This window comes from Orbicella faveolata, unplaced genomic scaffold (genome assembly GCF_042242905.1).
Source record: "Orbicella faveolata isolate gen_17 unplaced genomic scaffold, um_ofav_v1 contig_12, whole genome shotgun sequence".
In the NCBI taxonomy this organism is placed as follows: domain Eukaryota; kingdom Metazoa; phylum Cnidaria; class Anthozoa; order Scleractinia; family Merulinidae; genus Orbicella; species Orbicella faveolata.
Window position 1 is genome coordinate 3,942,540 of NW_028301539.1, and position 26,005 is coordinate 3,968,544.

Consider the following 26,005-nt stretch of genomic DNA (forward strand, 5'->3'; position numbering starts at 1 on the left):
TGACTTTTTTTGTACATTTGTCGCTAGCTACTCTGGAGTAGCAGGGAGGGTAGGTGGATGGGAAGATGACAATGCCATGCCTCACTGCAAGTCTTCTTTTGGACCCAGGACAATACCTGACAAATTATTATTGTTTTATGCCTCATTTTACAGAGAGTTGCAACCTGCATATAACATACTATCATGAAGATTTTCCCAAAAAAAGCTTAAGCTTACTTGAACTTGCAAAAACCTTATAGTAAGCTTGAAATTTAATTACACACCAGCACAGACTCTGCCTTTGCACAAGAATAAAAACCCGAATATGTTGTCTGCAAAGTATCAAAAGAGGCAGTTCCTTACCTAGTCTTATTCTCTTTACATTTGAACAATTTAATTCTTAACTACAACATACTTTTAAGAATTTTAAATATATACATTATTTAAAGAGGAGAATATACATGACCGTTACTTTTAAAGCTGAGCCGAATAAGTACTTACACATATTAATTTACATTTTATCTATACTTGCTGCCAGACCCTTACTGGTAAATTTTCCCAACGAAACTTACTTCAAGTTCGAGCTCAAACGAATGAGGCCCATGTTACATACACGGCAAAGTCCAACGGAAATACTTATTTCGGCTGTACAATTTCTGGATCCCATTTTCTTTCTACGAGGGGCTCACAAACAACGAGAAATAGTTTCTTCACCAGTCTACCTCGGGTGAGATGTCACGTTATCTGTACCAGTCTCTATTTACTATCGAAAATCAAACGTATTGAACAAGACGATTTTTATCGAACTCCATAACAATCCACCTCGATGAAAAGGAATCCAACTCGATAAAAAGAACTCCACCTCGATAAAAGTAATCCACCTCCATAACAAGTCGATTAAAAGTAATCCACCTCGATTAAAAGTAATCGACCTCGATGTAAAAATCATCGTGGTGGATGTAATTGTATCGTGCACGAATTGTTTTTCGTACTCGATCATATTTTATCATGGTCGGTTGCCCAGAAACAAAAATTGATCCACTTAACCTGTCTGATGCACCTGATGAAGTAGTAACAACAGATAGTTTGCTTGATACATATGCTCAACGACACAAATATGAGGCAGGTTTATAATGGTAATTGAACTGAGTGGAGTGCAATTTGGTCTGAAATCATATGCGTGATTTCAAAATCGAACGAGCGCGTAGCGCGAGTTCGATTTGAAATCACAAGTATGATTTCAGACCAAAATTGCACGACATGAAGTTCAATTGCCACTTTATTAGATCCATTTTGAAATCGCACAATTTTATCGCCTTAATTTTTAGACTTTTGGTGTATTGTTCCAGTAGCCGGTTTGTTAAAAAAAAAAGCGGAACCGGAAACACCTTTACGTCTCATTTGGTATGCAAAACGATGTCATGTGACGAAAACTCATCCGAGCATGACAAAGAAACAAGCAGTTCCGAAGTCAGAACGAAAATAGTCTGCCTCAGGTATAAAAGTTCAATTCTCGTCGCTTGAATCAATGATGGAAGGTCTTTCTTTCTTCTGTGGTTGAAGCTGAGACTTTTCATTGTCTTTGGAGAAGGAATTTGAAGGTGCATCCTGCGTAATTCTGCGATGGATTTCTTTTGAGTTGTGAAACTCCCTCGAGTGCACGATGCCCAGTGGATGGTACGTTTTTTTTCTTTCATACCGTTTAATGGCATGATTTTAAGGGAGTCCAGCTCGTTATCATCTCTGTTTCTTTTTGTGACCTCGGTGAAGGACTCAATACTCAGGACCTTGTCAAGTTCTTGCGACGCCATTTGTTTCAAGATATTTCCAAGATGGTGGGACTAACACCAGCTTCGTAAGACGTTCATTCATTCACTGTTTTGTGGAGCGGGGTGTATTTTGACTTTGTTTATTCACAGCGACAGAGTTGAGCTCTTTTGTTGCTTCGTTTGAAACTACCAGAAACCTGGAAACATCTACCTTCTTGAGATGGCCCTGAATTTATTGTTGTGTGGTTTTCGTTTGTTTATGTTTTACTGGACTTGGTATCATACGGATTTTGAGCAGATGTTGAAGAAAAATCGCCAAAATATTCATCAAAATGGACACTGAAAGTTGGAAACTTCAATTAAAGTAGGTGTTCAGCCTGAAGGAGCTGATAATCGTCATTTTAGAAACTGTAATTAATTACATTCGTCAAGTTTTTTGGAAAAAAAAACACAATAACAACAAAGTTTTGGCAATACTAGTTGCTAAATTCTCCACACAATGGCTTTTTCCCTTTCATTTTCCTGAAATGTTATTGTTTACTTTAAACTAATATTGAAATCTGATTTGTTGTTTTGTTTTACTGTCCCATTCTCAATGGCTGAGAAAAAGATGCGATTTAGAGCAAAAAATAGTGCGATTCGTGAATAAATCGCACCATTGAGAGCCAATCAGATTGCAAGGATAGCCAGTGATTTCAAAATGGATGTAATAAAAAATGTAAGTTGACAGATATGAACTTTCTTGACTTTGCAACAAAGTACAAAGTTGTAAGTGGCAAATTAGTGAATCAGCCTAAAAACTTAATTCCAAGGGTTTTTCCTACATATTCTTTGAGCATAAAAAGCCCTAATTTTGGGTTGTATTGTAAATATCAATTATTGAAATTTAAGCCATGGAAAACAAAACCAGAAGATGCATGGGGAAGTAAAGAGGAAAACGATAATTTATTCATTAGTGAATAGAAAACATTCTTGCAGTCAGAGTATACCCAAAACCATGTACCCGATTGGCATGACAAACTTGAAGATTTACAGGATTATTCTGATTGTGATTTACAAAATGAACAGTCTTCTGAATCAGAGCAATGTGAAGAATGGATGATCTTAGCAGACTTTTCGCACTCAAATAATTCAACTGATCCTGAAGTTTCCTCACTATATACTAACAATTCTACCTATTGGCAGACAACCTCTTATCCATATACTTCACAACAAATAGCTGAAATGCCATCCTGGATAAATTCTAAAAAGCAAACATATATTTATCAACCTTTAAGCAACCCTGATGACAACATAAACATCAATACTTTCAGCAACATGCAAGCACTTGCATACAATTTAGTTAAACAACACTTCGAAAGTCCTCGCCAAGAACCACCCTTACTTTTAATAATAAATGGATTTGCAGGAACTGGCAAAAGTTACCTTATTAGTGCTTTGAAATCTCTACTACAACAATCTTACACTGTTACTGCCACTACTGAAAAAGCATCATTCAATATTAATGGCAAGACCATTCATTCAGTATTAAATTTACCTGTTGGTCCAAGAGGTAACAAGGATCTTAAAGGGCAGTCTCTTATAAGGTTGCAAGACTGATTGCGTCATATTAAATATATATTGATTGACGAGTATTCTATGCTTGGCCAGACATTGCTTGGTTGGATTGACAAACGATGTAGGCAAGCAACTGGACAACAGGATGAAATTTTTGGAGGAAAATCTATTATTTTGGTAGGTGATCCAGCTCAGCTACCACCTGTTGCAGACAAACCTTTATATCACACAAAGCCATCAGGTCCTATTGGTGAACAAGGCCACGTTGCATATTTAATGTTTGATAAAGTAATTAGATTATCTGTGAATCAAAGAGTGCAGGGCTCTGATACTACGCAGGTTGCCTTTAAACAATTATTGATGCGCCTTCGCACTGGTGATTCTACGGAAGAAGACTGGAGGCTTCTTTTATCTCGTCAGCCATCACTGGTTGCTAATTTAAATGAATTTGATGATGCAATAAAATTATTTTATGGTAATGATGAAGTGGCTGAATACAATCACCAACAACTGCTGAGGCTTTCTCGACCAGTAGCCTGCATTCAGGCTCGTCATTGATCTTCCACTGCTAAATCATTACCTTCGGATGAAATGTCTGGATTAGTACCAATCTTATTTCTTGCCAGACAGGCTTCAGTAATGCTTACAATGAATTTGTGGCCAGAGGTTGGACCATGCAATGGAGCTACTGGAAAAGTTGTAGACCTCATATTTGCAGAGAATCACTCGCCGCCAGATTTACCAATAGCAGTTATGGTTAAATTTGACCATTATGTAGGGCCATCATTTACTGAATTGTTACCAAAATGTGTCCCAGTGTGCCCTATCACTGTTAAATCTCATTTACCTGATACTTTTCATGAGAGACAGCAATTACCATTAAAGCTTTCCTGGGCTATTACAATACACAAAAGCCAGGGACTTACTCTAGAAAAAGCTTGGATCAATATTGGTTCACGAGAATGAACAGCAGGCATGACATATGTTGCAATCAGTAGGGTGAAAACACTTGACTCTTGTCTTATTGAGCCAATGTCATTTGAACGCTTGAAGGCCATTAAGAATGCATCAAACTTTCAATTCAGGTTTCAAGAAGAGGAGCGCCTTTCTAGGTTGGCAAATCATACCACCTCAAATTTCACTTACTAACACCTACCTACAAATCAATGAGTTAATAACTTCATCATTCAATTCATAATTATAATTAATATACTTTTGCTATTGCTAAACGAGATTGATAAAATTACTTTAAAAAAATACAGTAGGTTACTGCAAACAACTTTTTCTTTTTTTTTTCAAACAAATATATTGTAAAAAAGAATAATTTATTTATGACCATTATTATATGAACATAACTTAATGAAACATTTAAGTGTATCATGTTGCTCATACTAAGTAATATTTTATACAACTGATTCATTAAATTTAATCTCTTTCATATCTTTTCTTTCCTTTTTTATTTTTTCAGTGCTGCCACATTTACAGTTCCATGGCAGCAAAGCGAAAAGGTTTGTATTCTGATTGTTGTTTTGCCACTTTACAAAAAAAAAAAATTTCTGTTTGTAATCTTTCAATTCCACTTACTTATGCTTGTTTGTATATTTGTTTTTGCAGACACTCCTCTGGGTTTTGTGCACTCGGTGTCACCCATGAAAAAGGCAAAGACTGGTAGAGATTACTACACATTCACCTTCCAAATGTCGCCGAATAAGTTTACTAAAGCTATTGGCTTTGACCAGAAATCACACCAGCAAGCCATCCACTTTGAGAAAACAAAATCACCTTCAAAAATATTGAGTGCCAGGGATGATGATGGCCAAATCTTCATTAACCAGTATGCCTCACTCATAAAAGCTAATTCAAGTGACATTAAATTTGATCCCTGCAAAGAGCCAGCTTCTGCAGGCAGTGCATCATCATCCAACCTTCCCGAGACATCTGCCACAGATATTACTTTACAACAGCTCAATAAGCTTAGGAGAAACCAAAAAGTAAACGTCAAAGCCACGTTGACCATGGGTTCTTTGGAACCAAAAGAACTTTCCAAAAGGAATGGTTCCAAAGGAAGAGTAAAGGAAGACTGTGTGCTAGAAGACAAAACTGGCCATGCAATTATCCATCTTTGGGATGATACCATTACAGCATTGACCAGTGGACAGAGCTATGAAATCAAGAACCTCAGTGTTAAAAACTTTAATGGCAAGACACATCTGGGAACAACGATAGCAACCACATTCACGCCCATTGACGCAGTAATGCACGAGCTAAAAGGAGAGGAGTTGTTATCTAACATTAAGAAGAAAATAACAGTTAATGAATTTAAATTCACTGACAAAGTGAACACTTTCATGCTTTGCCAAATTGCTAACTGCAAAAAGAAAATGCCGTATGCCGTGGATTGTAAAGTGATCACTTGTGCTGCATGTGGCACCTGCCAAAAAGTGAAAGCGGCGGAAAGGGGGATGTCAGCTCGGCTCTGTGCTGAAATTGACTGGAAAGATGTCTGGCTGACTGCCTTTACAGATGTCATGAACATTCTTATCAAAAAAGTCAATCTCTCTTCAGACAACACCACAGATGAACTCAAAGCAGGACTCCTTGAATTGGAAAATGTAAACATCGTCATTGACATTACATCCAACTTCATCTTAGAAGTTTTGGATTAGATCTGTTTGGCTACATGTCAATATCTCTTGCAGTTTAATTGAGAGTGAAACTTGTGTTTATGTTTTTTTAGAACATTCACCTGTAAAATACTTGACAATTTTTTTTAGAATGTTTTGCACCTGTAGTTCTTAAAACTTATGGTTGCAGTGACACTAAACAGACATTGTAGAGTATTCAAGTTATCAAAAGAATCATTTTTTCACATGTTCAAGTTGTCTAAAGAGGGACATTTTTCACATGTTCAACTTATATTGACAGAAACCTGTTTTTGCGTGTTCATGTTATCTTAGTGAAAAATTTTCCATATAAATTACGTTATTTAAATCTTCTTAACACAAACATTTCTCACTTGTTCAAGTTCAATTAAGACAGACATTTTTTTTACATATTCAAGTTATCTTAAGGACATTTTTCACATTTCATGTTATCTAAGAGAGACATTTTTCACATATCAAAGTCAAAGTTAAAGTAACACTTAAAATTTTCCAATTTTATTAGTGACATTTTCACCTGTTAGTGAAAATGCTTGAAAAGTGTATTAATTTATACTCTTGAGTTACATGTACCAGGTTATCTTTGTTATGTTCATTTCTACAACTCGGTACTTTTCAATAAATCTTGTTGTCTTCTCACAAACAATTATTAGACTTATTCCTCATTCACCAGAAACACAAATATATAGGAAATAATACATGGGCACAAGTAGATATGGAATTTCTCTCTGAGTGTTCAACTTGATATCGCACAAGTGAGCGTAGCAAACGAGTGACATATAGATTTCAACAAGAGAAATAACATTTCCTATCTCCAAGCAACCATGTATTATTTTCTTCATTTTATAAACCTACCAATTACGAGGATTTTTCACGGTTTTCCGAAAGTTTCCGACCATTTTCCGAAGATTTCCGAAGATTTATAAATATCGCCCAAATGTCATACGGTATTTCCGAACTTTCCCGAAGATTAGCGAAGATTGCCGAGGAAGATCCGGGTATGTTTCCACTTAAGATCAATAACCTTTGGCTCATTACTATTGAAACATGACAAACTTGACAACATATCATTGGTGATATCAAACACGCGTAAAAAAATTATCGTCATTTTCGACGCGTTGCGATACTGTTTTCCTCGGTGGTCAAACTCCTAATAAACAACCGCAGCTTATTGGCTCGTTAACATTGAAACAAGGCAAACTTGACAACATATGATTGGTGATATCAAATACGCGTAAAAAAATACCCTACTTTTGGACACATCACGATACTGTTTCCATACGTCGTCAAACACCTAATAAACCATCGTCGTTTATATAATGTATTTCAAATAGCACACTTATGCCACCTTATAGTAAACTTCCCAAAACCTTCAACTTCACTTCATTCTCCAATATAAAAAAAAACTTCCTCCCCAGTACCTTCCCTTAACTGCATCAAGGCCCGCACTTTCTAACCTGTGGTTACCACTAGTTTTAAATCATTATTGATTAAACCCCAGATGCTTGCGTTACTTAGTTTGCGCGATGTCATAAAGTGAAAACATACGTCACCGGAATCACTTGCACGCCTTCAAGCGATCAAAACTCAAATCGTAGAAACTCTTATTCTTCGGCCGTTTCAGCTTGAGGAAAAATAGAAAACAGAGATCCGATGGAAAAAGATGGAAAAAGAGGCCGCACATTTAACTAGAGAATGTTGGTATGTAAACAAACACCTAGAAAGAATGTTGAGCTAATTAAACGGCTTAGTTAATAACAGTTTATTTATTTTACATGAATGTAAATGATTATGTTGTTCTGGTCCCCTTTAGTCTCAGGTCATTTAAAGAAAGTTAAAAATAACAAACAAAACTTGGCATAGACGCAGAGCCTGAATAATGAAATTGTGCAAACCAAACCGAATTTCCCTTTGGGCAAACGAGAAGATTTTTATGAACGCAAATCGAATGGGAGCTTTAAAATTGCTTACAGACCAGAGTTTAAGCTTGTTATTTTGTTTACGTCTTGAATTCATGCTGAGTTTACGTCAAAACAGGAAATTTTGAAGGCCTACTATATTTGCGAGTCTACGGAAACTAGCGCCGTCACGCAACAAATCGGCCATCGTAGACTATACAGGGAAACTCTTCACTGGCATGGACTTTGACACTATATCTGTCTGTGTACAACCTCGGTTGTACATGAAAAATGTTGATTTTAGCAACAGACAGAGGTTGAAAGTCAGCTAGTTAAGTCATTCAAGATATATATATGAAAGTGACGGTGTCGAACGCACTCATGATCTTTGACTACTAATAGTTTTAAATCATTATTGATGTGCGTTGACCAGTTAACCAAGGTGTGAAAAGCTTGCTGGTGCGTGGTTTATCCTACTTGGTTTTAAATTTCCAACACATTTCGCGGGTTTCGGGTGGCGTTTGATACTTAACTACAGAGGGTTGCGTGACTTACAAGCCACTAGGCCTCACGCGATACACAGCTTAAACGGAACAAGACTGTTCAAGACCAAAGCCAATTATAAACGCCACAGAGTCGAGTAATAATCCTAGATTTAAATAGTATATACGTTTTTGCATAACCTTTTCGCGCCATTTGGTTCCATAAACAAAACTGCAGCTAAAGGCCCGCCTACAAATGCTTGCGTGACTTAGTTTGCGTGATGTCAAAAAGTGAAAACATACGTCACGCGAATCATTTACATGTTTTCAAGCGATCAAAACTCCTTTTTGGCCTGCCTCGTGTCACTTGTTTTAGAGCGCGGGGTGGGGGGAGGGGGGGGGGGAGGGGAAAAACATACATCGAAAACATACGTCACGCGAATCATTTGCATGCTTTCAAGCGATCAAAACTCCTTTTTGGCCTGCCTCGTGTCACTTGTTTTAGAGCGCGGGGGAAAACTCCCATATGAATGCTCGTCGGAAAATTTGAATTTAACCTCTAGCTCTAGCTTTATCTGACCCCTAAAAGATGCCAATTAAAATAGAAAAAGCTCGATTGCCAGGGGCTGTTCAGCACTCTCGCTAGTACTGACCGGCGAAAATCGAGCCCAAAAACGGAAATAAGAGCGTTTTTATTATCATTATTTCTTAGACTACACCCTAATACGTATTTTGACAGCTAAAATAGTGGCTTTTCGTCATGGACACCTTAAGGACGGTGCCTTCTAAATACAAAGGTTTTTGCGCCAGGTTAGGACCACGCGGATAAGTAGATGTTTGCAAGGGCTATTGGAATCCACAAAGAAAAATGGGGCTAGCCACGCATTTTTTCGAAATAATTAGCCTTGAATCTCAAAAAATGCTGATATCAGCATTTTTCTGAAAAAAAGAAGGAAAGGATATTTCCTCACAAATTTCCTTAAAATTCGCCTTTACATACAGAAAAGGAAACACATTTATAAAGATCGGAAAACTACATGGTAAATGGTAACATAAAACCATTTTTGGTGTGTTTTTAGCAGCAAAATCGTTGCCACAGCGCTGTTAGAGTCTCTCACAGCCTTCCTCTGGCTCAGTAAAATACAGTCTAAATACCTTTTGCTCACAATCAGAAACCAATCTCGTGTTGAATAGGCTTGCCACTTCCATTTGATAACAAAATGTAGGGGTAACTACGCGTTTTTTTAAAGTTCTTGATCGTTTTGAAAACTTTTACGGTGCCCGTCGCATTTTTTCCTGTCACCTCCCCAATAAGGAAAACATTTGCATGTCTCGCACTTGTTTTGCGCGCGCACTACGCCATCTGCAGGTACATGTCTACAGTTGGATTTCAGTATAATTTTCGACAGATAAGAGCTAGTTTTTCAGCTAAAAGACGTTAACAGTTAGTGGTTAGCGATATGCAACAAAAGTAGGCACCGTCCTTGAGGACGGTGCCGACTATTGTTAGTGCGCTCACGTTCTGCGCATCACGCAAGGCATAGTTCAACTACCACGCGAGCGCTGGGTTGACATCGATGTAATGAACTACGCTACCGAGTACGCGACTAATATGAAAGCAAGACTCTCCTACTGTGACCAAATCAAGTTTAATGAGCATGTACGAAAACCAGGAATGCCAAAATAGTAGCGTATGGTCCGCATGGTCCTAATCTGGCGCATAAACCATTGTATTTAGTGGGCACCGCGCTTAAGTGAGATCAGACTCCTTGATTATACCCCGAAGTTAGACGACGAACGTCCCCGACCTTTTCATATGGAAGTCCCTTGCATAGTTATTTTATCCCGTTCATTTTTTAATGTAACTTAAAATTAAACTGTATTTTACTGTGGCTATACTTACGTAATTCGTGAGTGGCCATCCGCGCCCTTATGGACTGCTTAAGTTATCTTTATCATTTATTTAAGCAACAGACCACAAGCTTTTATGGTTTATAGGCTGATAAACCACGCGGGATGTTGGAAGAACATGAGAAGAATTCGTAAATCACGAGCCGGGTCAGGCCATAAATAGGGTACCAAAAATCGCAGATTTTGGTCATAAATAGGGTAAGGGTTTTGGGAAGTGGGCCCCAAACCCCCACCCAACTTTTCTGGGAGTACCCCCCAGGGTTAAAATTGTGTGTACGTTTGGTCGGGCTCTCACAGAACGAAGATCAGCTGCTTTGTCCTTCCTACTAAAAGCGACAGGCGAAGGTTTCTTACATGAAGGTAAAACCCCAGGGGTAGCTGACACTAAAAAACGTCAGATTTTCAAATTCGTCGCTTCATGTTAAGGGAGCTCATTCATGGAATTTTGAGTTGCTTTGGCCACGCAAAGAATAAACTTGAATTGAAGGGAATCTGAAAACAGTAGTTTACTAAGATAGAAAAACACCAAAGAGATAATAATAAACCATAAAAGGAACAAGGATGGTTAAGGACGGAGAAGATTAGTATGGATTTCAAAAGCTTACAAATGACAAACTTGAAAAATTCAGGCTAAACTTTTCAAGATACGCAAACCGTGACGTAGCTCCTTTACTGGGTATTTTCAACTTAAGGTGGCTCAATAGAGTAATGATTTATCGAGTTCCGAGCGCTAGTGTTATGTTTTAGAAGCTGTTTTTGCATTCGTTTTAACACCCAGTCCTCTCAAACTTATAGCATGTAATAAGCAATGATGATGTATTGATTTACTGTCATCTCTGTTAAAATCTCGGCTTTGTAAAAGCAGTTTTTAAGATTTTGGCACATTTATGTCTTTTAGCACTGTGGAAAAACCGGTCAGATAGATTTCCCTGAAAAAACGAGTTTCAACTAAAGTGAAGTATCTATTATCCATCTGCCAAATTTTACGGAATTTTACTGAAGGAAGCGCTCATGTTGACTTCATAAAATATCGAAAAACATTGAAGTTTTCCTTTGAGCACGCGCAGATTACTTTAGCTTTTGTGCTAAGCGCGCGTGCGATCGTAAAACTGAAGGGAGCCACCTTAAACATACAGGATTTCAAGTTCGTGAGAATTTACCCGTAAACATATTCAGTGATAAGAACTACTTAATAACCGAGAGTGAGGTCGTTACGGGAAAATCTCAAACTGAGGTCTTGCCGTATTGACCTCGCTATCGCTCGGTCAATACGGTAGGCCGAGGTTTGAGATTTTCCCGTAACGACCGAACGGTCGAGGTTATTAAGTTGTTTATTATATGGCTCACGAATTAAAGGAAAAAAAAATATTCGAGCGGAAGTCGTCAATTTACATCCGGCGATGCGCGCGTTTACCGATTCATTCATCGTCTCAAACCCAGGGCAAAACTACACAGTCAGTGAACTTCACTACTGTATTTCTTTACGGGAAAAATGATTGTCACAGCCCTCAAAATGGTATCTTAGTATCGTGGAGCCACAACTTGATGAGGGAGTTTTTCCAACTTTTGTGGCGAAACGTCAACGCATATAGAAAAGACAGAAAGTGCTTCAAAATGGTCCAAAGCAACGGTCTTTCGGTGAAAGAAAATACTAATGCTTCAGAATGCACTGCTCAGAATAACTCGATCTTCGCATTCGCTTTCGACAACATATCTTGGCCTTCTTCATTCTGGGACTTATGAATGAACTTTTCAAGCCTCGTGAACGTCTAAAACTTCCTGCAGGTATCAGAAACACTGCTACCGACAGAAACCGCCCGATTGTTTACATCTGATGATCCCGGAAGCTGATTTTCACTTGCTTGTGCTGAAGCGAGGGAATCTATTTGATGAGAACTGAAACAGAGTTCAATATTTCGGTAATTATTGTGACTAAGATGATAACTTATAAGTTTCTTCGTGGTTTTCTGCTCAGGATACGTGACACATCTGACGATGGTGTTTTTCACTTAGCGATTTTAGCTTTACTCAACACTCGGCAAACTTTGATTGTTTTTCACTAGTGCCCGCCAAGATTACCGACTGGTAAGTCATCTATATAAATTTTACTAAGGAAATATCTCTAAACTTTTAGCTACTGACCTTCTCGTACTGATTTTAATCAGCTTTCATCGCTTCAATGCGCTTGAATTTTCAGGACCGGGCTCTTCCTAATTTGCATAATCCGTAATCGGCCTGTGGGCATTACGGCTGCATAATGACCGCTCAGATCTCGCTCTTAGCCAATCAGAGCGCGCGTTATATCGGCCACCAGCCAAAGTCATATAATAAGAACTAATAATACCAACACAACTACTTCCGAAATATTACCCACAAGCCGGAAAGTCTTTCAGAAGCAAACAAACTAGTCAAACTAAAGTAGACTAAAACAACGACAAAAAAAACTTCAACAGTAAAGAATTGAGATTGGGTCCGACATGACACTTTGCTTTCGCTTACAAGCCGGTAACACCTCATCTGGAACCTAAAAATTTTAAAATTGCTGAAATGAACTTTATAACCAAACAGGGCAGTAATCATTTTAGTTCAGTAACCAAATTTCGAAATGTAAGGTAGAGTATACCAGCCCAAATATCTCGTAGAAAACTGGATTCTGCTGAAATGATGCGCAGGAGAGTTAAGCACAAGGGCGTGTCCACTCTATAAACAAAAACACTGCGTTTTGCACTTATAAAACATTTTTCTTTGTCATCGCATTTGCGCAAAAATTCCAAAAACAATTTAAACATAAACGTCACTGCCGTAATGTTCTTGCAAGTAACATGAACCATAAAGCTGACAAAGTAATAGAGCGTTTGCAATCACGTGTCCAACAGCCATGCAAATTTATTAGAACAAAAGAAAGTGTTAACATAAGAAAAGAGTTGAACTCCCACAAGATTGGTTTGGTGCACCAACATGGCCGCCGTTTCATTGTACGTTTTGGAACACCAATATAGCTGCCATGAAGTAATGTGCATACGCTCCATATACGTGTATATATTTGAGCAAAAGATCGAAAAGGTTCCTGCGTGCATGGCTAATGTCTATAAAAGACACCTTCACATCTTCCGCCTTTATTTTTGCGGTTTCCTTAGGTGTACAGAGTTTAAGAAGTGTCAAGTATGCGCACCGAGCTATAAAAGCAGGAAGTTGTGGTGGGCTGTGTCGGTTTTGTAAATGAATGGACAAAGGTTCTTACATGAGAAAGCGGCGAGACTGCAACGACAAACCACCAAATGGTTTTGAGACAGCCAAGAACTCCATGGAGTTCAAGAAAGGCATTGGAGCGGTTTGAAACTGATAATAGTAAGACTGATTGATAATAGTATAATAAGGGAGACTAAAGAAGCAGTGATACAAAGATTTTTCAAGCTACTATACTATCCTAAGTAACCAAGTTATTGTTAAAACAGTTCTGTGAGGTTTAAAGATCAAGATGTCACGAGTTGCCGCTTGGGTTAAAAATCCTTACAATAATCCTTAAAATCTGTAAGAGCTTCATTTATTTTCTGCTTATTACACTTTGTTCTAGTCTTGGGAGCTTAAGAAAGGGCCATAATTGAAGAATCAAGGGAAATGGACCAACGGGAAGTAAAGTTCGTATATTTCGACTGCGCCATGAACGATTCGGTAGGAAAACTTCCGTTATGGAGATCAGTAACTTGTTTAGCTTGCGGCCGGTTCCTGATAGAAAGCAAACTGTCGCAGCGCGCTATATTGCAAGACTTTGGGATGAGCGTGGTAAATAGCCTATCCTCAGGCTGTCGTGCTTTGTGCACTCCTTTACATTGGTCGCATAGTGAGCTCACAGAAATACAGGGACTGCTTTTCAGTCGGCCTGCTCAAAGTTCTCCAGAAATGAAGCATTTCTGGTTCAAGACGCATTGTACTTCAGCAGGGCTCCTGATTTCAGTGATTTAGTAGCTGACACTTTCAGCTAGTTACACTTACTCAGTGACACCTGGGGACCTGGTGCTTCTAAGAACACTCTCTTGTTGCATGGAAAACCTTAATAACTGATGAGGTCATGGAAACTTCATCCAACAAATCTTCAGCGCGCTCAAATTGCTTAAAAACCGCCAAGCTACGCAGGCTAAGAGATTATGATCTTGATGCGACCTGATCGGCGCTGGGGTGGGGGTGGGGGGGGGGGGGGGGGGAGTGTGGGTGGTATGGGAAAATCATTAGGTATGATGTGTATACGAAGTGCAAGCATGTAAACAGCAGCCGTGATGCCTCCAGGCCACACATAAACGTTTTCACCCCGGCGTCGCCAAGAGCCGTCATGGTGAATTTGTTGATGGCAGTTTTATAGAAACAAGTTCAAGTTTTTACGTACACTAAAATACTGATTGTTTTGGTTCACCTTTGGCGCGGAGATCGTTTAATCATCCTAAGCACACATTACTAATATAACAAAAGCCAAACAAATCTCTTTCACGAAAGGCCAGAGGTCTTACCTTGTTTCTTAAAATAATTCTCAGCCAGATTATAGCTCGAGATAAGGCAACTTGAAGAAAGATCAATTGACAGAGAACGGGATCGGTCAGCTTAGCCCAGAAAGACCCTGGAGTGTATGCTACTAACATCGCCTACAGGTTTAAAATATTGTAAAACCAACCAGTTGGTGAAAAAAGTCTTGTTTAATAGCTTCCTGCGACAGAGGCATCCCTCCCAAGCCAAGAGAAGATTCCCAGTTATTGAAAAAGGAATTTCGCACGGCAGCGTGGTGTAATCCTCAGCTTTTAACTTATTTACAGCTTGTCAAGTCTTGTTATCTGCATTAATAGACAATATACGATAGATCATAAAATAATTCATGATTTATTATGACGGGAAGAAACTATCTCATTTCTGCGGTTAACCAAAATGCCAGAGCTACAGTTTCATATAATTGATTTAAAAATTATGAAAGCAGATCTTTTCTGTAACAGAAAAGCGCAAAAATTCGTCGTTATGAATTCGTCTCCTCTTTGTAAAAGAGTTGACCGTACGAAGCCGTAAATATATACCGGCGAAAATATTTTGGTCAGCAATATCTTTCTGTGTTGGATTTGGGGTTGGATTGCGAGACACATGTGGACAAATTGATGAAAGAATTTGAACTTTTCCCGGTTTTCGTGGGTAGAATTTATTACACCAAGCCTACTAAGGGGAGAATTCTTAATGCACGCGTCTCTAACCGACAGTAGCCATGTCTGAACCTTTATCCCGTGCAATAACCCAAGACCGGCTGTGTCAGTTTTCGCTCAAAAGTACATATAAAGGTTTGAATGTTTGTATTCATCATAGCTTACCTCTGCACTGACAGCGGTTAACAAGCCTGAAACCTCTTCTACAAACACACCGAATTCCTGCTACCGTATTAATACAACCTTGTTCGCAACAAGACCCGTCAAATTCTGTACACTCTACCGAAACGCAAAGAGCTAAGACTAGCCAAGCAATCCACTTGCCGAGAGAACTCATTTTCTCGCTGTTCTTACGCCAGAGTTTTCGATTGTGCGACTTCCGACCTGATGTGACCCTGTGAGTGTTTAGTAGCTGTCTTCTCGAGACACGCAAGCCGGAAATCTCAAATAAAAACAACAAATGGCCGCATAGCTGTGAAACGGAAACCCTCTTCCTCTAACTAATTAGCAATGCAGTTGTCAGCTGCTTGTATGGAAACATAAGCACCACAACGCCCTTTTCAAATGTGCCGATTTTGTCACACACTACTTAGCTCGTGTAGAATAGGCTTATCTTCGAAACATTGGCAACTTTTCAGAATTAAGCGCGCGGGCGTCAAATCTCATAGATATTCCGCTTACTAAGGTGTTAATTGATTGATTATGAGTGATTGCATCATTGAAGTTGCCACACACCACACGTTTCCAATCGCAATAACTGATCTGTAGTTTGCGCAATGTATCAGACACGGGTAATAGTTTTATCAGATGTCCAAAGGTCACTGGAAGATGGTTGAAACAGAGCTCCAGGAGCTCAGTTGTCGCCTAGCTGTTGTTGTTTTCGGGTTTTCACTAAAATGGGATACACCCTGACGGAATAACGAGTAGATGTTACAAACATTCGTTCAGGGAACGAAAGCTTGCAGTCAGTCATGTGTTTTTCCACGGCCATAACTTTTGCTTCGGCTTCCCGTCTGTCTACCCAAAAGAGACCGGATTGCTCGAAAGCCGGTTAACTCTAACCCAGGATTAAACGTTAGCCGAAGTATTAATTTTTCTTGCATAAAAATGTTTTCACTGCTTATGAATTGTGAAGTTTGAGATTATTCGCCTAAAAACCGAAGGACAAAAACACTGAAATGAAAATTCTCCCTAATCCTGGGTTATAGCTTAATCGGACTTTAAAAAACTCGGCCCAGGTCTAGATAGTACAATAAGTCGACTGGCACACTACCAAGACAGCTTGATTAGTTAAAAAAAACTCTGGCAGCTATTCTTTATTCCTAAATTAAGGGGGCAGGCAATCAGTGACCTCGTTTCCCGACACCATGGAACCTACGCTTACCACAATGAGAATTCGTAAATACTAATCAAACGATACAATGCAAGAACAATCCAAGCAGGTGTATTCGAGTATTTTCCCAGCCTTTTTGTTTTGTACCCGAACGAAGTAGCGGGTAGTAATCATCCTTGTTCAATCACCTGACGTTGAGCCTAAAAAAGGTTTCAAAAGCCTCCTTGTCAGTACACTTTATACTACCAGGATGCACAATGCTTAACCTCGTTCCCAGGGCCTTATTCCTGGCTTGGGGTCTAACCTTGGCCTAACTCTCAAGCCAGGGACAAGGCCCTGAGAACGAGGTTGCAGGACACCGGGGGGATACTCTCTTGTATGGGCTTTGCAGGTATGTGCTGCGTATGGTTTATGAGGGGTTTTGGTCGTTTCAAAAACGGAATAAATTTTGACCATGTTGGTCTGAAATAGGATATCTTGTTCACTCTGGCTTAGCATCAACACTGGCAAATTTGTAGCCCTTCTCAAATGTCCAGGCAAATGAAGCCGTTTCTTGTTAGCTGCTGTCATAAAAAAGAGTCGTGTACTAATTTTGGAGGTCTGAAATGGGGTATCGTTTTTTTACCGAGGTCTGAAACAGGGTATGGAAAATCACAGAGTTTGGTCTGAAACAGTGGACAGGTTTCAAGGGTTTGGGCCGCACACCCCCACCGATTACTTTGCGGAATAACCCCCCCCCCCCTCCTCTGGGCCGGGATACGGAAATTAATTTTCGTTTATTTCTTTACGGGTTCTGCGGGCGCGTTTGGTATGTTTACTTGCTACCTTTCTACTGTTGTGTTATGCAGATTTGCGTGACTTACAAGGATACACAGCTTACCTCTCACAGCCAGTGCCGAATGTACGTCACGCATTGGAGCAATAATTGTAGATTTAAACATTGAGCGTGGTTTTTCACGTTTCGCATGACTTTATCTTGCCATCGGGTCCCTTAAAACAGAATTTCCAGAATGACCCGCGGGGCAAACGCTTGCGTGATTTAATTTGCTTGAAGTAATAACAAATTCAAGAGAAGATGAGGTTTCCCGATGCCACTGAGAACCGGGTAATTACGGTCCGATATTCCTAACATGCTGGCCGATTAAAAGAAGGAACAGGTTGCCATTACTTCCCGGGGGGGAGAGGTACTCCCATATATAGGCTACATAGGTATGTGCCGCGGGATAGGGTATGGTTTTTGAGGTTCTTGATCCTTAAATAGGGTATCATTTTCGCCCATGTTGGTATAGTGTCCCGGTCTGACCCTTAGGGTGCCTGAATTGTATCAGCTAAAATAGCACTGCGTAAACACCCAGTTAAGCGGAAAACAAATGATCTGTTAAAGTTACAGTATCAGCAAAGCGATTTTATAAAGATTATGTTTTTCCGCGGTGGTTAGTCGTTGTTTGGAGCCTTGCATAGGGTGTCATTTTTCGGGTTTGAACCTGAAATAGGGTATCAATTTTCATTTGATTCATCCTTAAATAGGGTCCGGGTTTAAGACCCTTCGCGGCACACACCTATCCGATATTTATGAGAGTACCCATCCGGGCATTACTTATACAGTATGTATAGTTAACTCAGTTTAGGAAAATTTCTGCCGGTGACCTTTCAGTCCAAAATCTGCAGGCATCAACATCTATTTTCTCATAAATTGATCAACACAAAATCAGTCTTATGTGTCATGAGAATTACGCAGTAACTTAAAGGCTCAATTTATCAAGCAGACACAGAGCTCTTCACATGTTGTTAGTGTTGTTGTCTTCTAGTCCTTTTCCTAAAATCAAAGATGTCTGGAAATTATGTCGATGAGAAGAAAGTATTCGCTATTCGCACTCATTACTTAAAGTTTTTTACGATAACTGCAAAAATTCTCGCGCGTTCATTGGCTAATTTTCATTGTCAGTAAGTGGACAGACACATGAATTTATAATTTTATGCGATGCGTCAACGAGCGAGAGCAGACAATTTGACGATTTGTATCGTTAAAAACAAATTGACGTCAGTTTTTCATGCGTCTGTCCTGTTATTAACAATGAATTTCGTCACCACATTGTTAAAGTAGTCTGCGGATCCACTCGGCTATCGCCTTGTGGATCCACAGCTACTTTGACAATGTTATGACGAAATTCATGATCAATAACAGAACAGACACATGAAAAACTGACGTCAATCTGTTAAATGGATATAGCATACGAGTGTAAAAACCGCATGTCTAATTTGACTTTGTCGAGTGCAGTGGCTTAGAGATACGAGTTCAGCAAAACAGCCTTCGACAGAGAAACCTCAACCAACTGCATTTATTACTGTTTGCGGATCTCTACCACGAATAGACGTCACGAAGATTAACTTTCGGGACGTGGAGTCGACTACCAAGTTAGACGAGTCGACTCACTTTGGGTGTATTGGACAACACTTTTTCATGATCAAAAGGACGTTAAAAACAAGAAAGTTTGCAGTAGTTTATACACCATCAGAAACAACATAATGTCCGGGGATTAACTGATCAGTGTCATCGAACAGACCTTTCCAGTCCTCCGACTAACGACATCCCAATAAGGGGAACAAAACGCTCTGGGTTAGTATTGACGCAATCTTAGCTTCAAGCATCCGTGTTGAAATATTTTGTTCATCCATGTGAAAAATTTGGCTTTGGAATACAATGCGTCAAACAGTCCAAGAGCAGAAGAAAGGATATAACTGGGCCCAGGAGAAATGAAACACGAGATCTGGGGAACCTGTTTCACATAAACTAACAGAACTAACGAGATTTTGAAATTTTATGTTCAAGGCACAGCCCTGAGATATCTTTGCCATTTCTTTACTTCTCTTTTTCTCAATTAAAAATTGTTTTCTTTCCGACCATCATATCTGGAGACCGCTCTAGCCAGCTGAAAGGAAAATAAAGACTGCTCGTTTAATGGCGCTTAAAAACCCATTTAAATGTCAGTTACAAGACAAATCGTGCAAAGCAAAAAGTCGTAATATGAAATTTGTTATTATTATTGTTTAATAATATAACTAAACTGGACTTGAATGTTCTACAAAAGTTTAACATGTGACACTCATTCTTTCTTTCAATATAATTGATGTTGATTTTTCAGTCAGGTTTGAAACGATATATACCAATAATATTACAGACATTGCTATTGCACCTTTTAACAATTTGCTATGGATCTAAGATATGGTTTATATGCCGGTCGCATCACATTCGAAACATACCGAGGAAAATATGAAATATTTAACTACTTTACTCTTTTGTTTTGTTAGAGACACTTCATCGAATGTTAACATACTATCTGGAGGAACTGAAACATAACAAAGGACAAATGGTGAACAAGTTGTGGTCATTCTTTTTATATAAACAGGTTACCTTAGCAACAGCCTACATGAAACACTCTTACTTTAAGTTTTAACTGTTTACAACATTAAGGGTGTTTCTAAGGGGTTATGCTATTGCTATGGTAACCTTATATGCCATCACGATTACCTTTACTGGTTCAACATTCGGTAAGCTAAGGGTTTGAGTGATACCAATATTGCAGCATCACTTAGAAAAGAGTTTTAGAAATGATCCGTCAAAGTATAGCTGATAAAAGAGTGCTGGAAACCATTGCCAGCTACCTTAATGGGGAGTAAAACGTAAGATACGTTAAGAAATATAGTTAGTAGGAAAAAACTCAAGATGGTTTCTATCTTTTCTAACTAAAAAATCCAATATTCAATCAGTTCACCAAATCACCATTTTTCCTCTTTCTCATCTTTTCTAACAAATCTCAAAGGAGGATTTTTTTTACTTTTTTACACTAAAGCCGACATTATGTTTCTACTCTGCCATAACGACTGCAGCAATAAAATTTACACACTTGAATAGTTTTCATATTTATCCGGGTCCTTAAGGCAAAAGTTAAACTCAGTCAAACGTTATCCCGCCTGCCGGGAAACAAATGGATTCGGACACGATCTTCAAGCCTATAGTATCCGCACCCAATGGGGCTTACTGAATGTATTTCAAGAGTCTTAATAATTTGTCAAGCCATTTAAACAAAATGTAGACAAGAACTTTACCAGACATCATCTGTAACCTTAAACTAGCAAGATCCAGTGTATTCAAAGTATTGTGCAACGTACATTACGAGTATGATGAACATGCTTCTTTCGGGACGTACTCTCCATCATCTGTTGAAGCTGAGTTAACTTATGCTGAACAGCTAATACATCAAGATGGTCAGGGTCGAGCTTTTTCAGACGAATGGTAAGTGCACGTTCATAACACTCTTTGGCCTGCTCCAGGTCACCCAGGTCGTGGTGAACAGTACCAAGGTTATTGTGACACATTGCCACATCAAGATGGTCAGGGTCGAGCTTTTTCAGACGAATGTTAAGTGCACGTTCATAAGACTCTTTGGCCTGCTCCAGGTCACCCAGGTCGCGGTGAACATTACCAAGGTTATTGTGACACATTGCCACATCAAGATGGTCAGGGTCGAGCTTTTTCAGATAAATGGTAAGTGCACGTTCACAACACTCTTTGGCCTGCTCCAGGTCACCCAGGTTGCGGTGAACATTACCAAGGTTATTGTGACACATTGCCACATCAAGATGGTCAGGGTCGAGCTTTTTCAGACGAATGGTAAGTGCACGTTCATAACACTCTTTGGCCTGCTCCAGGTCACCCAGGTCGTGGTGAACAGTACCAAGGTTATTGTGACACGTTGCCACATGAAGATGGTCAGGGTCGAGCTCTTTCAGACGAATGGTAAGTGCACGTTCATAACACTCTTTGGCCTGCTCCAGGTCACCCAGGGCTTGGTGAACATGACCAAGGTTATTGTGACACATTGCCACATGAAGATGGTCCGGGTCGAGCTTTTTCAGATAAATGGTAAGTGCACGTTCATAACACTCTTTGGCCTGCTCCAGGTCACCCAGCTCGCAGTGAACATTACCAAGGTTATTGTGACACATTGCCACATCAAGATGGTCAGGGTCGAGCTTTTTCAGATAAATGGTAAGTGCACGTTCATAACACTCTTTGGCCTGCTCCAGGTCACCCAGGTCGTGGTGAACATTACCAAGGTTATTGTGACACATTGCCACATCAGGATGGTCCGGGTCGAGCTTTTTCAGATGAATGGTAAGTGCACGTTCATAACACTCTTTGGCCTGCTCCAGGTCACCCAGCTCGCAGTGAACATTACCAAGGTTATTGTGACACATTGCCACATCAAGATGGTCAGGGTCGAGCTTTTTCAGACGAATGGTAAGTGCACGTTCATAACACTCTTTGGCCTGCTCCAGGTCACCCAGCTCGCAGTGAACATTACCAAGGTTATTGTGACACATTGCCACATCAAGATGGTCAGGGTCGAACTTTTTCAGATAAATGGTAAGTGCACGTTCATAACACTCTTTGGCCTGCTCCAGGTCACCCAGGTCGCAGTGAACATTACCAAGGTTATTGTGACACGTTGCCACATCAAGATGGTCAGGGTCGATCTTTTTCAGATGAATGCTAAGGGCATGTTCATGATACTCTTTGGCTTGCTCCAGGTCACTTAGGCAATGGTGTGCATCACCCAGGAAAATGCAACATTCTGCTTCATCTTTGTCGATACACACTTCACTACGCTGAACGAATTCTAATGCTTGGCTGAAGTACTTTATTGCAACGTCGAAAAAACAGTGCATTTGACAAATTTGGCCAAGTTTTGTAAACGAAGATGGATAATGCTGAGCATTTATTATGCTGCGTTGGGTTTCTTGAGAAGTGTCTCGTTTATGAAACAATTTTTCAGTATTTATAAACAAGGTTTTTAAATGAGGTATGACGGGCTTGCTGTAAACCATAACAGCATCGTCGTCGTCCCAATTCATTGATGGGTTGCTTTCCACGAACTGAATGAATGATCTAACCGTTGCGTCTACAGTTTGAAGTTGTTGGATCTCCGGAAAATCGCTAGTCAAAGAGTTAATGACATCATAAACAACCTGATGCACCCGAATGTGGGCACCACTTTCGTCTTCACCATTTAATATGAGTGAACATCTTTGGATTCTCATAGCAATCATCTCTTTATCTTTAATTTCTTCATCTACGTTGAGACTATAATTGATCACGATGTCCTGACTTACAGGTTGTGGCGCACACACAGAGAGGAGACTGAACGTGTGATGTATGATTTTGTCGGAGGTCATTGCCTTTTCAACAGCCAGTGTTGTTGCTGTGGTCATGGATTTTTGGTAGCTTGGATTAGTTTCAGTATGGATGGTTTCAGTGGTACCTCTTTGCCCCTTTTTAAGCTTCTCTAGGTAGTCGTTCCAGCCAAAATGTGACGTTGTCTTGTTCTGCCGCACCTGTCTGAGATAGGTGGCGGCGCTTGCCAAGGCAAGAGGCTGGTAGTCCAGTGCCTGCGCAACTTCTTTTCCCATCTCGCTGTCATCCATACATGAAAGCTTTGCCAATAAACAACTGGCATCGTGAGGCTTCATACCTTTACTAACTGAGATGTGTTTAATGAAAGAACTTGGCAAAGGAGTGGACGCAGTGTCCTGTGTTGTGATTAACAACTGGCCGTTTGCCCACTGCTCATTTCCAGACTCCGGTAAATGAACATGCACACGTGATATGCTAGTAACGTTGTCCACCACCAGAAGCCACGACGTATAAAGCTCGATTTTTGTGCTGATTAAAGTCTTCAGATTAGTGATCTTCTCTCCCGTAGTCAAATCTTTGCAGTTACGGGTGTTTGTAACCACAAATTCTGGACATTTAAGACGCCGGGCAAAAGACACGTACGATTCCAGAAGTGTATCTTGGCTTTCAGCATTCAGTGTCATTACAAATGAAGTAGCACACGGAATTTCTTTACCCTCTTTGAAGAACTGCTCAGCCACAAGGCCAGCCAGTTGAGATTTTCCACTTCCAGGATTCCCTGAGATGTACAGAAAACTTAATTTGTTTTCGTTAGTGCTTTTGAGCTGTTTGAGCTGTTTGAGCTGTTGAGTTATTTCAGCCACTTCAAAATCGCGACTTGCGACGTCGTGTGAAGGTTTGGGAGGGAGAATACAAAAGGAGGAAATTTCGTTGTGTAACTGATCCTCAAGGACCTGTCGTTCTTCTTCTTTTTCTTGTAGTTCCTTTGTTTTTGCTTGAAGTTCGTTTCCTTTTGCGTGAAGTGCCTTTCCTTTTTCTTGAAGCTTCTTCTCCTTTTCGTGAAGTTCCTGTCTCAGGTCATCAACCTTTTGCAAGACCCGTCTTAACTCCTCTGTTGGAAACCTTTTCTGATTTTGGATGTCTTGAATTTGCCAGGTGGAGAGACCGAGCCCTTGAAATGCAGCATGAACTTTAGCAATGGCGATTTGAAACTCCGGATACGCGAGGTGACCTTTTGGCATGTGCGCAAACTCTTCATTCCGAAACTTTCTGAGATCATCTATATGTGATTTGACGACTGGATTGAGACCGGGGCCGATAGAATCGGAGTAAAAAATGGCGTAAAAAAGCATGGTACAATCCCATTCTGCTCTGTCTCCGTTAATCATGGTAGCTAGGAGTTTGGCATTTCTTCTCTGGTTTCCGGGAGACTCCCCGTTTTTGAAGTCCAGTCCATCCCCAGGCTCATCTTTCCATTCTCCTAGCGTTGTCTTGTAGCGACTGTCCCATTCTTGCTTGAAAATTGATCGGAGACCCTCAGTTATTATATCAGTGACAACGTAACAGATCCTGTAGTAGTTCAATTGCTCTTCTGTAAATTCTATTGCAACAGCGGCCATTTTCTGCTTGCGTCACCTTTTGTTTGACTTCAGCCCTTTGTAAGAAATAAAACTTTGTAATTAGCCAATTAGAGCCCTGTTGAGCTCGGTTGCTAGCTGAAGGTTTCGTTTGCTTTTTTGACTTTCCTGATTTTACTTTTCCTCTTTTAAATTGAAATACATTACAGCAATTAGGATAAAAAGGTAATTCGATGTACACTGTTTTTTTTTTTTTTTTGATAAGAATATAGTTCTTCTGGCTGCGAGGCTGAATATCCTTATTTTTCTGCCGATTTTAGGCTGAAAATAGTTTTGTGGGTATGCTTAGATTATAGGGTATGGCATTTCTGTTTTTGAATATTTTTCGAATTTGGTGTCTTGATGGTGTTAAAGTAATTTTGAAGCCAGCCTGCAGATATTAAAGCCTGATATCACGTACATAACGTCTTGCAGAAATGCGTTAATGCTGCTTTTGTTGCGTTCTGGCTAGTTTTGCCGCTTAGAGAAAGGAAGAATTTTATTTCTATTTACAATTTTTTAACACACAAAATTTTCGTTTCAAAGTCTCAGCCTCGGGTTTATTCTTCAAATATTCTTAAACTTTCGCAAATTTCAGCCTCGATATTCTTATAAAACATTTCTTTTTAAGGTGGCTCAAAACAGTAATATTTCCGTCAGAAGCCTGGGCTCTAACGCGCAGTTCAGCGCGAGACATCACGTGATCACCCGAGGGTCGCTAGATTTAAAGTTTGCAAAACTCACAACAAACAAGGCGGCGCGAAGGCTATTCCGTAAAACTTTGTATTCGCGTTTTTTCGCGTGGAAGTGCGGGCTTTACTGAGAAGCGGACCGCCTTCACGCGTGCGCAAAGTGCGATCTTGTAAAGTCGAGATTTTAACTTACGCGTAGAACGAGCGTGAAAAATTCCATATCCACGAAGCTAATATCTCAAAAACTGATGCGGTGACCCTACTTTTTTAATGCATAAAAATATTCAACGGCAAAAACGGAATGCATGTGCGAAATTGTGAAAAAAACTGTGGAATGGAATTTCTCCAACTTGGAAATTTCCATTTTTCTTAATTTAAGTAAAATCCACACCGCAGAATCTTTTATAATTTTGCATGTTTCCTCCTCTGTGTGTAATAAAAAGATTTTTATAAAAAAATATGGGGTCACCGGCTTAGTTTTTAAGATAGATGCATATTGATGGTAAAAAGTGGGTCAAGTTCGTTGCTATGCAACAGGACTGCGCAATCTTAATTTATGACTTAAACACAATGAAAGGCACAGCTCCAAGCCTGAAAAATCGCACCTAGTTCGATAAGTCTAAAAGAAAAAAAAAAGATAATTGTTTTGAGCCACCTTAGAAAGAAAGGGTGAATCAAACTGCTGACATGGTGCCAAGACGTCTCTTAGAAACAGAGCCGTTCTGTCCGTTACAGACG

The 26,005-nt window shown here is 39.7% G+C and overlaps 2 protein-coding genes and 1 pseudogene across 4 annotated transcripts in view; 2 read left to right on the top strand and 1 right to left on the bottom strand.

The window, feature by feature from the left end:
• LOC149116162 (uncharacterized) overlaps window positions 1-6,611 on the top strand; it is a 38,065-nt gene extending 31,454 nt beyond the window's left edge. Inside the window, exons 1-3 of one of the 2 annotated variants that reach the window (XM_089282124.1) lie at window positions 1,026-3,482; window positions 4,774-4,813; window positions 4,920-6,611. In XM_089282124.1, coding sequence (XP_089138250.1) covers window positions 3,387-3,482; window positions 4,774-4,813; window positions 4,920-5,971 — 1,188 coding nt within the window. In that variant the 5' untranslated portion in view covers window positions 1,026-3,386 and the 3' untranslated portion in view covers window positions 5,972-6,611. Of the gene's footprint in view, window positions 1-1,025; window positions 3,483-4,773; window positions 4,814-4,919 lie in introns of those variants that run through there. The other variant, XM_089282125.1, reaches the window with a different exon arrangement.
• Window positions 3,489-4,778, top strand: LOC149116168 (ATP-dependent DNA helicase PIF1-like; annotated as a pseudogene).
• Window positions 6,612-19,789: 13,178 nt separating the features above from the next.
• LOC149116169 (uncharacterized) overlaps window positions 19,790-26,005 on the bottom strand; it is a 61,195-nt gene continuing 54,979 nt past the window's right edge. For both annotated transcript variants that reach the window (XM_089282119.1, XM_089282118.1), the window contains exon 2: window positions 19,790-24,613. In XM_089282119.1, the coding sequence (XP_089138245.1) occupies window positions 20,913-24,578 (3,666 nt within the window). In that variant the 5' untranslated portion in view covers window positions 24,579-24,613 and the 3' untranslated portion in view covers window positions 19,790-20,912. The remainder of the gene's footprint in view (window positions 24,614-26,005) is intronic.